The sequence below is a fragment of the Zootoca vivipara genome, chromosome 4 (assembly GCF_963506605.1).
Source record: "Zootoca vivipara chromosome 4, rZooViv1.1, whole genome shotgun sequence".
Lineage (NCBI taxonomy): Eukaryota > Metazoa > Chordata > Lepidosauria > Squamata > Lacertidae > Zootoca > Zootoca vivipara.
Genome location: NC_083279.1, coordinates 76,733,940 through 76,749,874, shown reverse-complemented (window position 1 = coordinate 76,749,874; position 15,935 = coordinate 76,733,940). Strand labels below are relative to the sequence as shown.

General features: G+C 42.1%; 1 protein-coding gene across 11 annotated transcripts in view; it reads left to right on the top strand.

Moving 5' to 3' along the window:
• Positions 1-15,935, top strand: part of FRY (FRY microtubule binding protein) — a 194,850-nt gene that overhangs the window by 97,896 nt on the left and 81,019 nt on the right. For all 11 annotated transcript variants that reach the window (XM_060273790.1, XM_060273791.1, XM_060273792.1 and 8 more), the window contains 12 exons: positions 211-379; positions 825-917; positions 1,009-1,107; positions 3,102-3,203; positions 4,565-4,668; positions 6,487-6,595; positions 7,176-7,262; positions 8,582-8,753; positions 9,718-9,850; positions 10,652-10,759; positions 12,474-12,729; positions 13,369-13,551. In XM_060273790.1, coding sequence (XP_060129773.1) covers positions 211-379; positions 825-917; positions 1,009-1,107; positions 3,102-3,203; positions 4,565-4,668; positions 6,487-6,595; positions 7,176-7,262; positions 8,582-8,753; positions 9,718-9,850; positions 10,652-10,759; positions 12,474-12,729; positions 13,369-13,551 — 1,615 coding nt within the window. The remainder of the gene's footprint in view (positions 1-210; positions 380-824; positions 918-1,008; positions 1,108-3,101; positions 3,204-4,564; positions 4,669-6,486; positions 6,596-7,175; positions 7,263-8,581; positions 8,754-9,717; positions 9,851-10,651; positions 10,760-12,473; positions 12,730-13,368; positions 13,552-15,935) is intronic.

Genomic DNA, 15,935 nt, shown 5'->3' with positions numbered 1-15,935 from the left:
TTTGATTCAAGGCCAAACATTGGGGGACAGGCAGTTTCATCTCTTACTAGACCCTTCCAGTCCTATTATTCACAAATATCAATAGTATTTCCAGGAGAAAAATGTTCTGTAATGGCAAGTTTCCATTTTCCAGTGGAACTTTATTTTGCTCTCAAACTTCTGCATTGAAAGAAGCGTCATTGTAGCTTTTGTTGTTGTTGTTGCCTAAAGATTTCCAGCTGTGAAGAAGAAATTCATGGCAGAATTAAAAGAGCTGCGACATAAAGAGCAGAGCCCTTATATTGTTCAAAGCATTATCAGTCTGATAATGGGAATGAAATTTTTTCGCATAAAGATGTATCCAGTGGAGGATTTTGAAGCCTCTCTTCAGTTTATGCAGGTAATGTGGCTCCTTATCACTGTACATTTTTAGATGAGGCAATCAGGATACTTTACAGTCAGTGGAATTCTAGTACGGTAACTGATTTCATTGGATTGTCAATGGATTTTCATTGGATTACTCCCAAATGGGTTCCATTGTAAAGAAAGGTGGAACACAGGAAATGCTTGCTGCATCAAGATGACTGGGGAAATTTCCGTTGTACAGTATAATTGTTGCTAACACAGAGAGGTTTGCTCATCAATCTTTAATATTTGTGTATTTCACAGATAATTTTTATTATTAGGCTGAAATTAGGCATTTTTACCTTGGTGCATGCCACATTGAATAGTGGGGGCTATTTCGTTTATTAAGTAATATTGTTCAGTAAAACGAAGACAAATATTTTGTCAAGTATAATGCAAATACCCTGTGCAACTTTTCCCTCTGTTTCATTTTGTTCCAGGAATGTGCACATTATTTCCTTGAAGTTAAAGACAAAGATATCAAACACGCATTAGCGGGCCTGTTTGTTGAAATTCTCGTCCCAGTAGCTGCTGTAAGTTACTCTTGTTTACATGACTTTTCAAGTTGGATTAGACAAAGCCATCTTGAGATAGAACTTTAAGCTGACTCTGGTCTCTTTCCAGGCTGTTAAAAATGAAGTCAATGTCCCCTGTCTGAGGAACTTCGTTGAAAGTCTGTATGACACAACGCTTGAACTCTCTTCGCGAAAGAAGCACTCGCTGGTTAGTAATGCTGAAGCTAAAATCCTTTGTCAGAAATCTCTTTAGGCAAGTTTCTCTCACAAGTCTCTCAGAAATGGTTCCAAAATTATCTCCCTGTATCTGACTCTGTACACAACAATTTACTGCTTTACTGTGAGACTTTATATATTTAAACAAGAAACCCTACATCTGTTTTGGCCTCTGCGTGATCTGGCTTTGCATGTCTCTGTCAGATCTAGTCATATTGCTGCTTTGTAGCTTTTAAACATGTTCATAATTTCACTTCCATCATCTGCTACTCTCTGTTCTAAAGATTATCATGAGGAATGGGAAAATGTAGGGAATGTGTGTTACTTGTCAATACACATTAATAAGGCATTTCTCAGGTGGTTTCCTTCCCCTCCCCCCCCCTCTCTCTCACACACCTACACACACACACAACCAGACCAATTTATGGCAAGCAGCAGTGCCCTTTCCCCTCTGTGTTCTGCTAAGTAGAATTCTACTTCTTTTGAGTTGAACAGTGGCATGGGCATTTATTTTTGGGAAGCTGTAGTAGGGCTGAATTAAATGAAGATGTGAATCAGTTTGACACAGGATGCCTTAAGCATTTTGCCCCTCCAAGTGGATCAGAGTAATTCAGACTCTGCCAAAACATTCTGAAGCCTTGGACCTTTACAAAACATTACCTATCTTAAGTAAAAGAGGAGTAGGAGAGAGTTGGGCAGTACAGTAGTGCTTACACATATCTCCATGCCAGCTTTGCTTTAGTTAATCTGATCATTATCTCTTCATTCAGCCAAGTAGTGGCTGACATAATGCAATGAGGCTTTTAACTGTGAGAAAGTTAAGGGTCTAGTTTTGTAACACAATGCATAGTCCTTCCAGAAACAATTACTGTAATAATATTGGGTTTGAGCCAACAAGAAATAATTAATTTTTAGTCCCATTGATTTCAGGGACAGAAGTGTAATCACCTCCCTAAAAAGTGGGTATCTCGGCCTAGTTCTCCTCTGTTGCTTGCAAGGTCAGCCAAAGATAATGATAATTTGAATAAGAAAAATACAGAATAACTTTTCCCAGATTGCAACTCTGATTAGTAAAATTTCAAGTTGAAGGAAGTAGAATGGGCATAGAAACATAAATAAAATGCAAAATGTTTTGAAAACATTTGGAGGCTTCATTGGGTTTTGGGTTTTTTTGTGAGGACTGAAGTAAAAGATGCAAGCAAAGTAGGAATATTCACAATAGGTGATAGAATAACACAAAACAGTAGACATGAGGATTTAGGTACATTTTTATACATTGAAGTTGCAGTTACCTGGGAGTAAGACCTACAGAACTCAACAGAACTTATTTTTGCGTAGGATTGTACTTCTAACAGACACTTGCATCATGCAATTTCTTCCACTACAAGCCTAACTAAAAGACTAATCTGACAGAACGTGGGCAGGAACTTCTGAATTAGCACAAAATCTGGAAAAAGGAAAGCTGTCCAAATATGCACTTTGGATAATTGAGGTGTGCCCATAGTAGCTGAATTGGTTTGTTAATTTGTCCATTAAAGCCAAGGACTGTGTTTGTCTATACCGTTGCTCCTTTGTAGGGGAATACTGAGTCCTCCATGACAAGGTATTCTTGAGCACGTCAAATATAAACATTTATTCTTAACATTATAATTTTTCACAGGAATATTACACAAACCAGTGCTATGCTGCTACAAAATGTTGGCCAGCATTTTGGATTCTCTGGGTAGTGCAAGAAAGAGATGTTTTATTGTTCTAATGAAAAAGTAATTCTACATCTATACAGAGTCGTCATAAAAATTCGTAACAGCTTCAGAGGAGCGTTCTTTTTAACTATGATATTGAGCAAAGTGTTTATGTTGGCTGGTGCATCTGATTTAGCACTGAAGAGAGATTGGCCTCTGGTATTTACTGCAGATCGGGTGCTAAAGTAGTTTCCTCCTTTTTTGTCATTCAAATCATTCTGTATCCTCTTTGTCTCCTATTTAGGCTTTGTATCCTTTGGTAACCTGCCTGCTTTGTGTCAGTCAGAAGCAGTTCTTTTTAAACAGATGGCATATTTTCCTCAACAATTGCCTGTCCAATCTCAAAGTTAGTATATATGTATATCTTTCCTCTTTTGTAATTTATTAGTTCACTGTGTATGTATAATGAATCTGTCACATATTCTTTTAACAGCTTTGGAGGGTCCTATATGCCGTATCTTAATCTGACCAATTTTTTTGCCCTGCTAGTGTTGGCTGTAAGTGAAGTATGATGGAAAGGGTAAGGATCTTCTGGGAAGCAGGGCAGCGTCAGGTGGTTCTGTCCCTGTTGACTAGGATTCAATAACATCTGCAGGGGCGTAAGACGCACTGTGGTTCACCTGATGGGGCAGAGCCAGAGCAATAGCCTCCTAGCAGTGGAGTTGCTGTCATATGGCAGGTGGGTGAGGGGGAGAAAGGTGGCAAGGTCAGGGTTGTGCAAGAGTGTTAAACTGGCTCCATCAGTGCAGGCCTGCAGGCCTGACCTTGCTGCTGCCTCTCATGTCCTCCTCCTGGTAAGCAGCAGTGACCCAGATGCCTGGAGGCTATTGCTGCAATTCACCCCCCTAACAAACCACTCTTCCTTGCACCACTGCAACATATATACCTGAAGGAGCGTCTCCACCCCCCGAGGTTCAGCCCAGACACGGAGGTCTAGCTCCGAGGGCCTTCTGGCGATTCCCTCACTGTGAAAAGTGAGGTTACAGGGAACCAGGCAGAGGGCCTTCTCGGTGGTGGTGCCTGCTCTGTGGGATGTCCTCCCATCAGATGTCAAGGAAATAAACAACTATCTGACTTTTAGAAGATATCGGGAGGCAACCCTGGGGGAACCTGGCCAGATGGGCGGGGTATAAATAATAAATTATTATTATTATTATTATTTAATATTTGATGTTTTATCGTGTTTTCAATATCCTGTTGGGAGAGCCCAGAGTGGCTGGGGAAACCCAGCCAAATGGCAGGTTATAAATAAATTATTACTGAACCAATAGAGTTTGGATGGCAGATGTAGTCTGTCGCATCTGTACCTACAGTTGTGTCATAGTGGAATTCATGGAAGACGAATCTGTCCGTGGCTAATAATATTTATTTATTTATTTATTTATTAATTATATTTTTTATTGATTTTAATATAAACTATTATTTATTATTTATACCCCGCCCATCTGGCTGGGTTTCCCCAGCCACTCTGGGCAGCTTCCAACAGAAATATAGACATTCTAGCCACAATGTCTAATGTCTAGTAGAGAAACGCTTAAAATTCAGTTCTTCTCATCGTATTTTTAAATTCCTATAAGAAACCAGTGGTGAAATGCTCCAGACTGCTCATTTGCAATCATTCCTTGTTTATTTATTAAATAAAGTGAGGACTTGAAGAGATGGGAAATTATGTGTGTGAAAACTGCTATATGTATTTGTTGCTTTTAGAACAAAGATCCCAAAATGGCTCGTGTTGCACTGGAATCTCTCTACAGACTACTGTGGGTTTACATGATTAGAATTAAATGTGAAAGCAATACAACTACTCAAAGGTAAAAATGTGTTTCCAGGTTTTGTTACTGTTGGAATGTTTATCACTTAATGGTCAAACAGCTTTGACTAAAAGACATTCCTGGCCCCCTCCCCTGCATTGAAGGAGTCTTGTATTTATAATTCTCAAGCTACCGGTATATCCATGTTCACATCCTTTCCTGTCTGTAAACATGGATCACACCCTAGCACATAGAAAGGAAGAGGACAGCCTCATCTGAATATCTCTTTTATAGATTTCTTCTCTCCCTTCTCAGACCTTTGTCTTTTATTTAAAGTTGAATTTACGCGGGTGGCACTGTGGTATAAACCACTGAGCCTTGGGTTTGCCGATCAGAAGGTCGGTGGTTCGAATCCCCACAATGGGGTGAGCTCCCATTGCTCGGTCCCAGCTCCTGCCAACCTAGCAGTTCGAAAGCACGTCAAAGTGCAAGTAGATAAATACATAGGTACCACAGTGTTTCCGTGCGCTGCTCTGGTTTCGCCAGAAGCAGCTTAGTCATGCTAGCCACATGACCCAGGAAAACGGTCTGCGGACAAACGGCGGCTCCCTCGGCTTGTAAAGCGAGATGAGCGCTGCAACCCCAGAGTTGTTCGCAACTGGACTTAACGGTCAGGGGTCCTTTACCTTTTTCTTTATTCACATACTAATAGTGTCTGAGATGAATGCAAGTTCTGAAACACCAACCTGCTCAAAAGTCGAGCACAATTTATTAGCAGCAAAATGTGAATGGGGCGGAATTGATAAATATGAATTCCTATGTTGTATTCTGCAATCCAGGCTTGAGCACATGTGTATAGAGTGATTTGATAAGTACACGGTGCACTTCTGACCCTAAAAAAAAATTGCCCTTTATGGGGATGGAGAACCTTCTATAGTTTATATCAGGGGTCAGCAAACTTTTTCAGCAAGGGGCCAGTCCACTGTCCCTCAGACCTTGTGGGGGGCCAGACTACCGTATATTTTTTTGGGGGGGGGGGTGAACGAATTCCTATGCCCCATAAATAACCCAGAGATGCATTTTAAATAAAAGGACACATTCTACTCATATAAAAACACGGTGATGCTGGACTAGATGGGAAGGTGGGAGAAGGGCTCTTGGAGCAATGTGCCTCCCTCCCTAAGCCAGGCAGAAGCTTCCCAGGTTTTGAGAAGTAGGCGCCAGAATTTAATATTCTAATTTACCAGGAACGTTTAGGGGACTAGCCTAGTCCCCCTAGTCCATTGACCGCACACCCCTGGCCAATAGTCTGCTCCAGCAAGCTCTTCTTAAGTTCTTATTCTTTCATGGGGAGCCTTTCGGAGTCGCGTGCCAAGGATTGGGTGTGGCCATAAGCAAAAGCGGGCGGAGCCAGCAGTAAAAGTGGTTGGTGCAATGGATGTGACACTGGTCCACATTCCAGCCACACCCATAAACCCATCCTCCACCCATGCAAGCAAGAGGCATTATCACAGTTCAAGGAAAGCAAAAGAACTTGGTGAGTGTTCAGAGCAGGGCTGGTGAGTGGTATGGACTGTAGAGAGAAGATGCAGCCTGGGGATGAAGAGGCCTGGGAAGCTAGATTTGGCCCCCAGGTCTGAGGTTTCCCAAACCTGCCTTACATACTTACAGTCAGGGAAACATCCATATTGTTTTCTTGACCTTTAGTATGTGCTATAGGGAGAATGCCTCTGTGGCTTTTAATCTGGGAAAAAAGGAGAAAAAGTCTCTGTCCTTCGTCAATATTTCTTCACGCTGCTTCCAAATATTTAAACAAGACGACACAGGGATGCCTTGCTAGGAATGAACTTGTGCTAACGTTCTCCTTTTGTTTTACAGCCGGCTTATAACAATCATCACAACTCTTTTCCCGAAAGGTTCCCGTGGCGTTGTACCACGAGACATGCCTCTAAATATATTTGTGAAAATCATACAGTTTATTGCACAGGTATGAAAACACAGCAAGTTTTAAGCAGTGGGTTAATTTTTTTCTTGACGTTGCACATTTGCATCATTCAGACGTCACACTGATCCCAGGGCAGAGAACATGTGACCCTCTAGAAATTGTTGGACTGCGACTTCCATCATCCCTGACCATTGGCTCGGCCTGGTGTGAGTTGTAGTCCACATCTGGAGGGCCACAGGTTCCCCATTCTTGTGCTAAACTGTTTAGCAAAATGGGAATAAGCCTGGTGCAAAGGGTACAAAACCTACTCTGCTTCTCCATCATGAAGTTATTAATTTCCCAGGCACTCAGTAGGAGCCACTTATTTCTATGGAGAAGTAAAAAGGCTTCAGTGGGAATGGAAACCACACTGGGAAGTGGGAACCACACTTTTGTGAAAGAAAACAAATGAAGTCTGCAACAGGTAGTAGTTATTCATTACGGGAACTATCTACCATGATAGAGGAAGACTTGCTAAAATGAGCTGCGGTTGTACATGGTTGATGTTCAGTTCCTATAATTTTACCAGGCTCATGGTTGGCATACAATAACTTTCTTTCTTTTTTCTAACTTTTCACCGCAGGAGCGTTTGGATTTTGCCATGAAAGAAATAATTTATGATTTTCTTTGTGTTGGAAAACCAGCAAAAGCATTTAGTCTCAACCCAGAGGTATGGTATCATTATGCTTTTATAGTTTATAATGCAGTGTGTGTGTGTGTGTGTGTGTGTGTGTGTGTGTGTCAGCGAGAGAGAGAAGTGTCAGTCGTCTGTTGCCTTTATATTTTACCCGCTCTCAACTTGTCACCCCTCAGCTTATCTCTTTAGTTCTTGATTTCCATTTTCACAGTTTCCTGTAATACAGCTGTCCTCCAGCTGTTCCACACACATGAAAAAAAAATCACATACAAGATGACAGCAACAGAGAATACAACACAGAAGACAAAAAGAGGGAGAGAGCAAGAACTAGACTTAATGGCTAGCTGCACCATTCTTGGAAAGCTGTATGAGTGTACCCTACCCTACATTCTGTAATGGATACTGCTTTTGGTTTGAGCATAGCTGAAAACAAAAAAATTATACGGCTACTGAGGACCAAATGGGTTGAGTTATGACCCTTGTCATGTGAAGGATGACAAAGATCTCTGGGAGGCAGGCACAGTTCTCCTAAGCTGCCTGAGTGAAGTCATGTTCTGGCTTGAAAAGGACTGAGATACAGTCCTTCATCACTTTTTCGTAGGACCGTTTTCCCCATGAATGTGCTTCTGTCAGTCTAAAAATTCTTATTGGAACCCCAGACTGCTTATGCAACATGGAACCCCATGTAAACTTCTGATCGCTCCACACTGATCTCCAGGTATTTTCAAGTCAGGTGCTAGTTAAATCAGTTCGATATTGATCAATGCTCCTGAAATTAAAGTCCCTCAGACAGCTCTGTCCATCTAGCACATATTGGGTCAGATTGAGAAACCCTTTCCTCACTGCAGGGCAGCTCCTAGCCTTGTGGCCCAAATTTGACAGGTTGATGGGGCAGCTCACCTGTCAGTCACCCGGTGTGCAAACAGCTGTGTGCAGGGCTTTAAAATGTCCAAGGCTTCAGCTTTAAAAGCCAATCAGCTGATTTCTGCCTCTGATGAACTTGCTATCACAGCTGGTGCAACTGGCTTCATTTCTGCTGCCCATCAGCTGATGAACAGTAGAGCTGAAGCCTGCTTTCTCTTGTCGGTGCACTTTAAGGCTTCCAATGGTTTGTTGACATCCGTGTCTCTTCCTGCTGCGCGCTTCACATCAGGCATCAGACAGGTGGGGAAACAGACTCACAAGGCAAATTTGAACCTCTGGCAGGTCAAGTCTGACCCATGGGCTGGAGGCTCTCCCTACCCCAATTTGTTGGATGAACAAAATTATTTGTAATATTGCAGTTTGATGTTGCTGTCTTTAGAAGGTTATGCTAATACTGGTTCTTTCTTTGCTTTCCACGGAATTTGCAGAGAATGAATATTGGTCTGAGAGCCTTCTTGGTTATTGCGGATAGCTTGCAGCAAAAAGATGGAGAGCCTCCGATGCCTGTTACTGGCGCTGTGCTTCCTTCTGGAAACACGTTACGAGTGAAGAAAACATACTTAAGCAAAACCCTCACAGAGGAGGAAGCAAAGATGATAGGCAAGTATCAGGCCATGTTTCTTAACAGTTTATGGACTTGCAACACAGTCTTGCAAAGTTCGCAGAAGTTGCTAGCATAATGAACTGAACTGGGTATGTCTGAGGCCTGGATTCATACTGCAAACCAGGGAGACCTGAGTCACCATCTGGTCACCTGCAAATAATTTCTAGTTGTCAGTGGCAACCAGGAAGTGCTTTTAACTGAATTTGTAATGTATTTGTTGTGGCTTTGTGCAGGGGTAGTCAACATGGTGGCCTCCAATGATGTGGACTATTTATTTATTTACTTGGTTGTTAAATTGCCCATCTTCAAAAAGAAAATTGGGTCGTTTACAGACTACAACTCCGGCATAGCTGCCAACTCTCCCGTTTTTCACGGGAAACCCCCGTATTTAAACCCGTTTCCCGTTGTTACCCCGAATAGAGAAAAATCCCGTAAATCCCCTGGATTTCCTACCTGCCAGGGAGACTCCTTCTGCGCATGTCCAGACAGTGGAAATCGGGCAGTGCCGGCACCGGAAGTTGCTTCTGCGCATGTCCAGACATGCGTAGAAGCGACTTCCGGTGCCGCGCCGCTGCTGATCCCGGATTTTTCTTACCGGGAATTGGAGGGTATGAACTCCAGTCATCTATTGTGATTGGTCATGCTACTGTTTTATGTTATGGTTAGAAACTATGAGACACTTAACCATTAAAATCTGAATATTTTCCTAGTAACTCTCTTCTGAACATTCCATATTATGTGAAGTTGTGAGAGCTAGAGATCACTCATATTCAGGGTGTCAAAGAAACACTTAATGCGGCATATATGCCATTGAACCTTACAAGTGTGCTACACATTATTGAGATGAATATTTCTACAGTACTGGATTTTATGTTAATATATGTAAAAATATAAAATTCTAGATTTTATATTAAGTTTTTATTCAATGAACCGGTATTAACCCACTGTACACTTTTCCAGGCATGTCAATATATTATTCTCAAGTAAGAAAAGCTGTAGACAACATACTGAGACATCTGGATAAAGAAGTTGGGCGGTGTATGATGCTCACTAACATACAGATGTTGAACAAAGAACCCGAAGATATGATCACGTGCGTGTTTGGCTATGGATTACTTTAAGTGGATTTGTACAACTTGATTAGCGCATAGCTGTTCTGTGGGTTTTCTCCCCATCCCACCCTGAAAAAACCAGATCTTATATAAAAAAAGAGTTTGCTAATGAATAGAATGAATGCCTATCCATTTCTGGGCAAGAACTAGATGATACAACACAGGGCCATGTAACAGTCTCTCAACTGGCTGGCTTGCAAGTTTTTCTGGAGGAATCGAGGGAGACAGGGAGATGCTTTTCCATTTTCATGCCGTGTCGTTTTTCTGCTCAACATCACCATCCTCAAAAAAAGGGGGGGGCTCAGTTATATTTCTCTTGTAGATGGAAAAGCATGGGTTTTTGGGAGGGGATTTTGAATGGGGAGATGATCAGAACGAATGTGTTAAGTACGCCCCACTAAAGTGAACGTTTGGTTTGAAGACTGTTCTCTCCCTGCCCCCCCCCAAATATATTCTGGGTTTTCCTACAAATCCTTCAGAACAAATAGGGTGACAGTGTACAAGCAAGCAGCAGAAGGGGAAAATCCTGTTGCTCTAGTGCAGGCATCCCCAAACTCGGCGCTCCAGATGTTTTGGGACTACAACTCCCATTATCCCTAGCCAACAGGACAAGTGGTAAGGGATGATGGGAATTGTACGGTAGTCCCAAAACATCTGGAGCGCCGAGTTTGGGGATGCCTGCTCTAGTGCAGGTATTTAATTGACTACCACCTGTTGTTGTTATTTTCTCCTCATGTTTGGGCATTGACTAGTAATGCATAAACTCTTTTTCTTATATTCAGAGGAGAAAGAAAACCAAAAATCGACCTTTTCAGGACTTGTGTTGCTGCTATTCCACGACTCCTTCCTGACGGAATGTCTAAACTGGAGCTGATTGATTTGCTTTCAAGGTAAATGACATGAAATGTTAAAAGACTGATAATTTAAACTTAGGTGTAAAGGCTGTCCAGTTTGTGACGGAGGTAGTTGGATGGAACTATTATAGGTGTGGTGAATTATCATAATGCAACATGAATCAGTCTTTTCAGGTTATTGTTTGCATGGAGAGAATGGAATTGATTACTGTGTTGTTCATCTACGCTGCTACATGCCTGCATAATGCTATGTATAGATTGCTTGTTTAGGCTGGGATTCAAAGAGCTACTTAGCCTGACAGGGGTCTTGCAAGTAGCCCGGCACAATTATTGACTTGTTTTTCTTTAAAGCCGTATCATCGCACTCTCCTCCATTTCAGAACCGGTTTGCCATTTGTCATGGGGGCATTGACGTAGACGAAAAAACAAGTCTAAAGCCCCCTTGAGCTTACAGAACTAGTTTCACGGATATTTGGGCGCTTGGCCATATTGATTTATATAGTGCTTAAAATGTAAATTAAAATTTGAAGGAGGGCGAAGAATAGAATAGAAATAAGGAGAGAGTGGTGAGGATAGCAAGAAATGAAACCTCTGAACTTAGTTGGGTGTAGCCTTTCAACTCTGTGTGAAGAAATGCAGTTCCAATTTTAAGAGAACTACCATTTTTGTTGCTTGCTTCTCCTTCAATCCTAAAACTCAAGACTTGTAGCTCACCAAGCCAAGTGTAGCTTGCTAGTCATGTATGGTGACTACCCACTAGGGCTTAGATAAACCCCTTGTATTTGCTGCCTGGCTGAACACAAAGAACAGTCAAAGAGGAGTCAAGCACTTGTCAGGCCACAGCAGGGGTGGTACATCCCATTTCACCTCTTGGGGTGAAACAGGTGGCGCTGGCGCTCTGCTGCTCTTGTCACTGAGCCACTCGCATCTGCCAGCGCCACCTGCCTCTACAGGAAGTACTGCCAATTGCTGGTGGGATCTCACAAGATGCCTTTGGAAATCTCACAAGATCTCACCAGAAATCAACGCCAATGCCAGCACCACTTCTCCGCCGGTGGTGGGGCATCTTTGGGGAGCTTCCACTGCCTGAGGCAGCTGTTTTACCCCACTTCATAGGTAGGCCGGCCCTGGGCCACAGTAGTTGTCTGGTGGGCCGCATTTGCCTTGATTGTGAAGAACTGTGCCACTGCTTTTCAGAGATACAGTGGTGCCTTGACTTACGAATTTAATCCGTTCCGAAGGCACCTTCGTAGGTCGAAAAATTCGTAAGTCGAAAAGCGCCAGTGGAAACGCGGTTTCCCATAGGAATGCATTGGAAACGGAAAAATTCGTAAGTCGAAGCAACCCCATTAAAAATTCATAAGTCGAAAAAAGCCCTATCTAAAACTGCCGCGGTTTCCATTCGGATGTCGAAAAAATCGTAAGCGCGCTGCCATTTGCCTCATTCATAAGTCGAAAAATTCGGTTGTCAAGTTGTTCGTAAGTCGAGGTACCACTGTAGTTCCTGAGGTGCATCCCAATGAATTGACTGCAGTTTACTCCAAGGGAAATGGGTATAGAATTGCAGGCTTAGTAATTCATGAAATAAATTCAAAGTTGCACTCTACAAGTGGTGCTGTAGACGATGACTGAGAATAGGTTTATTAAAATGTTTTGCCTCAGATGAATGCTTGGCTAGTCTGGGTGTGTGCTGATCACAAATTGGTACTTGGGTAATTTCTGACATGAAAGTTGCTTTATTTTTACCTAGGCTTTCTATCCACATGGATGATGAACTTCGGCACATCTCTCAAAATTCACTTCAGGGCCTGCTAGTTGATTTTGTTGATTGGAGAGAGGATGTGCTTTTTGGCTTCACAAACTTCCTGTTGCGTGAAGTTAACGATATGCATCATAGCCTCCTGGACACATCCTTAAAATTACTGTTACAGTTGCTTACGCAATGGAAACTGGTAATGCACACTCCCGGAAAAGCCAGCGAACAGGCAAAAGGCAGGTCTACAGAGGTAAGACTCCAAAAGTATCACACCACATTTCAATTTGGCTAAATTTTTGTATACATTGAATTGATGTGTCTTAAATTAGAGCCACATTTGTTTAATTTGCACCTTGGGCATGGCAATATTCTTATATCAGTTCAGCCCTCACACTTGGACCACTATTAATCCACTCCTGAATGCTTAAACAGGGGTGGGAATTCAGGGGGTGGGGTGTTATTCTGGGATAATTATGTAAACAGACATATAGAGGTCAAATTTAGCAGACCAAATTGTGCAACAAAATGCAAATGTATTTTCTAAGAGTAGAGTCCTATTTGTAAAAAACCAACAAAACAGCCCCGTGCAGCAAGGCATGTGTCTACCTCCCTATTTTGTAAGTACAAAAATGTTGTAGTTACAGGGGCAATGACACATTGCATATATAGATTATGGGATAAGTATTTAGCACTGTTATCATAAAGCATATCTAAAGGTAACCATCTTTTAACTTATAAGAAATGGATTGTATCACAATGGCCATGGAACTTATTTTCATTTCGTTTTTCTTAAATTTCACATTGCATACTATTGTTTCGTTATTTTAACATTATGAACTCTTGAAGCTTAATGACGTATGTTGGAATTTACAAACACATCATTTTGCAGCTGATACCGAACGGATCCGCTCACAGGACACAGACGGAGAGAAGTTCATATTCCAACGTTCTACATGCTGTTGAAGGTTTTGCACTAGTGTTACTCTGCAGTTTCCAGGTCGCTACACGTAAACTGGCAGTGTTGATTCTCAGAGAGATCCGCGCTCTATTTCTTGCACTGGGACAAGCAGAGGTACAACTTCTCATTCCTGCATCACAAATACAATTTCCCCAAGTAATTTGGGTTTTGTTAAAATGAAAATTTGTTTTGCCGTATTTCCTTTTGCTTTTAAAATGGACTTTTGCTTACAGTCCTGGGTGCGCTTTTATGCACTGACAAGACCTCACTGGAAATGGTGGGACTTGCTTCTGAGTAAACGGTCATAGATTTAAGTTTTTATGTTCCTTTAGTTTTTATTTGCATAACCACTGGAGCTCTGAGAATGAATAGGCGGAGGGCCAAGCTAGGCATGGCAGCAGGCAGATCTGTGATCAGATCTCCTGTAGTTTGTTTATTTTAAACTTGAATAAAGCCATGGAGAGCAAGGGCCACAACACTGAGAGAGAGTTAACCATTTCCTATAGGTGTCCTTTTCATGATGCTAATTTCCTTCACTCCAAAAGCTGCTATTTGCCCCATGGTTGTTCCCTAAATCTAACACACTAACTGAATATTCTATAGTTGGATATGGAACTCCTTGGATTTGTCATCTGATTTCTTCGCTTGCCTTTATCCAGTAAATGATACCGTAATAGTGCAATCCACCATGCTGCATTGTTTCCATTCATTCTAATAGTTATTTGCTGAGTTGCATTCAAGGTAGACAAGAGTGATGCCTCTTACTAGATTTGATAGCACCATGAAATGTGGCAAGATTCTTGACAGGCAAAATATGTGCAGGCGGCCACCATTTTAGGCGCATCCTGTTGCTGTGTTGACACGTGGGTCCTTTTGGACCCGTAAGAGGTCAGAATGTGGGGAAGTAACAGGGTGGGGCTGAGGCAGGGTGGAACAGGGTCGGGCACACTAATATGCTCTCTGCCAACACGCACGGGGGCCGGAAATGGAACCCCTGTGCAAAATGGTTCCCGCCTTACCTAGAAATCTTGGGTGCTCACTTATAGAAATTAGAGGTTTTATCCAGTGTTAATCCTAGGTCCATTTATTTCAGGGAGTCTACTTTGAGCAGAACTCAGCTGGACACAACCCCATATTTCTTGTTTCTCAGTCTTTAAGACCCCTGTTCTAGCATTCCTTCAGATACACAAATGGTTCTTGGATGGAGGTTATTTCTTCCTTTAATTAAAAAAAAGCATTGTTACTAGAAAGTGTTATGTTTATTAATATGGAATTGGCCGATACATCGTGTCCGTCCAGCTGGCAGCTATGTGTAATAAAACGATTTCATGCACTGCATTTTTCTTTGCACCATAGAGAATACTAATTCTTGTTTGTCAAATACAAAAGCATGGAGCGCCTTGTTCCCAGTTAGTAAGTTGCTAAGTGGAGAACAAAATATTTTGTGTTCATGCCATTGGAATGCTTCAGTAAACAGCATGCTAGTTTTTTCATCCCTTCAATACACGATGTCTTAAGTCGTATGGCATTTTATGATGGGCACTTCTGTTCTGCAAACACTGAACTAAATCCAACAATTAACCACATGTTGAGCTTCTGTCAGTGCATTAACTTTGTAAGCACAAAAAATGAAGCAGAAGTTCTGGTACAACACACACACACACACTAAACTAGATACTTATTCTGACCCACTTTGCCAGTTATTAATTTATCACCGCTCTAATATTTGAAAGAGTCCTACAATCCAATGGAATTGGATTCTTATTTGCAAAGAATTTGAAACATTAAAAAAAAGAGAAATTACTGGTTGTACTAAGTGTATTATAGAGCAGTGCTCTAGCTCAGGGGTCAGCAAACTTTTTCAGCAGGGGGCCGGTCCACTGTCCCTCAGACCTTGTGGGGGACCAGACTATGTTTTTTTGGGGGGGGATGAACGAATTCCTATGCCCCACAAATAACCCAGAGATGCATTTTAAATAAAAGGACACATTCGACTCATGTAAAAACATACTGATTTCTGGACCATCTGCAGGCGGGATTTAGAAGGCGATTGGGCCGCATCCAGCCCCCGGGCCTTAGTTTGGGAACCCCTGCTCTAGCTGAATCAGGATGTTGTCGTGGCATAAGTATTGGGCTCTGCTTCCATGGGAAGAGTATGCTTGTGCACCGTTTAGCATTCCTCCTCACTCAAAGTAGAAGAACAGTCAATTCTTGCAAGAGGAATGTTTAGAGGTAGGAAATGTGTGGGAGTGGAGTTTCTTCAGCAACCTTCCCAAGTCTGGTGTCTTCTTAAGACTACAATTCCCACTAGTCTCAGCCCGCATGGTCCAATGGTCAGGAACATCTAGAGGACATCATCCATGGAGAAGGTTGGTCCACAAAATGAATCCGAATGGCTACAGTTGTCAGGAGTGCCTCTGGGAATTGTGAGGGAGCTAGGAATAAAAAACAGAGAATGTGCTAGTGGGACCTGCAGCAGAATGTTACAGCGTGGAGTG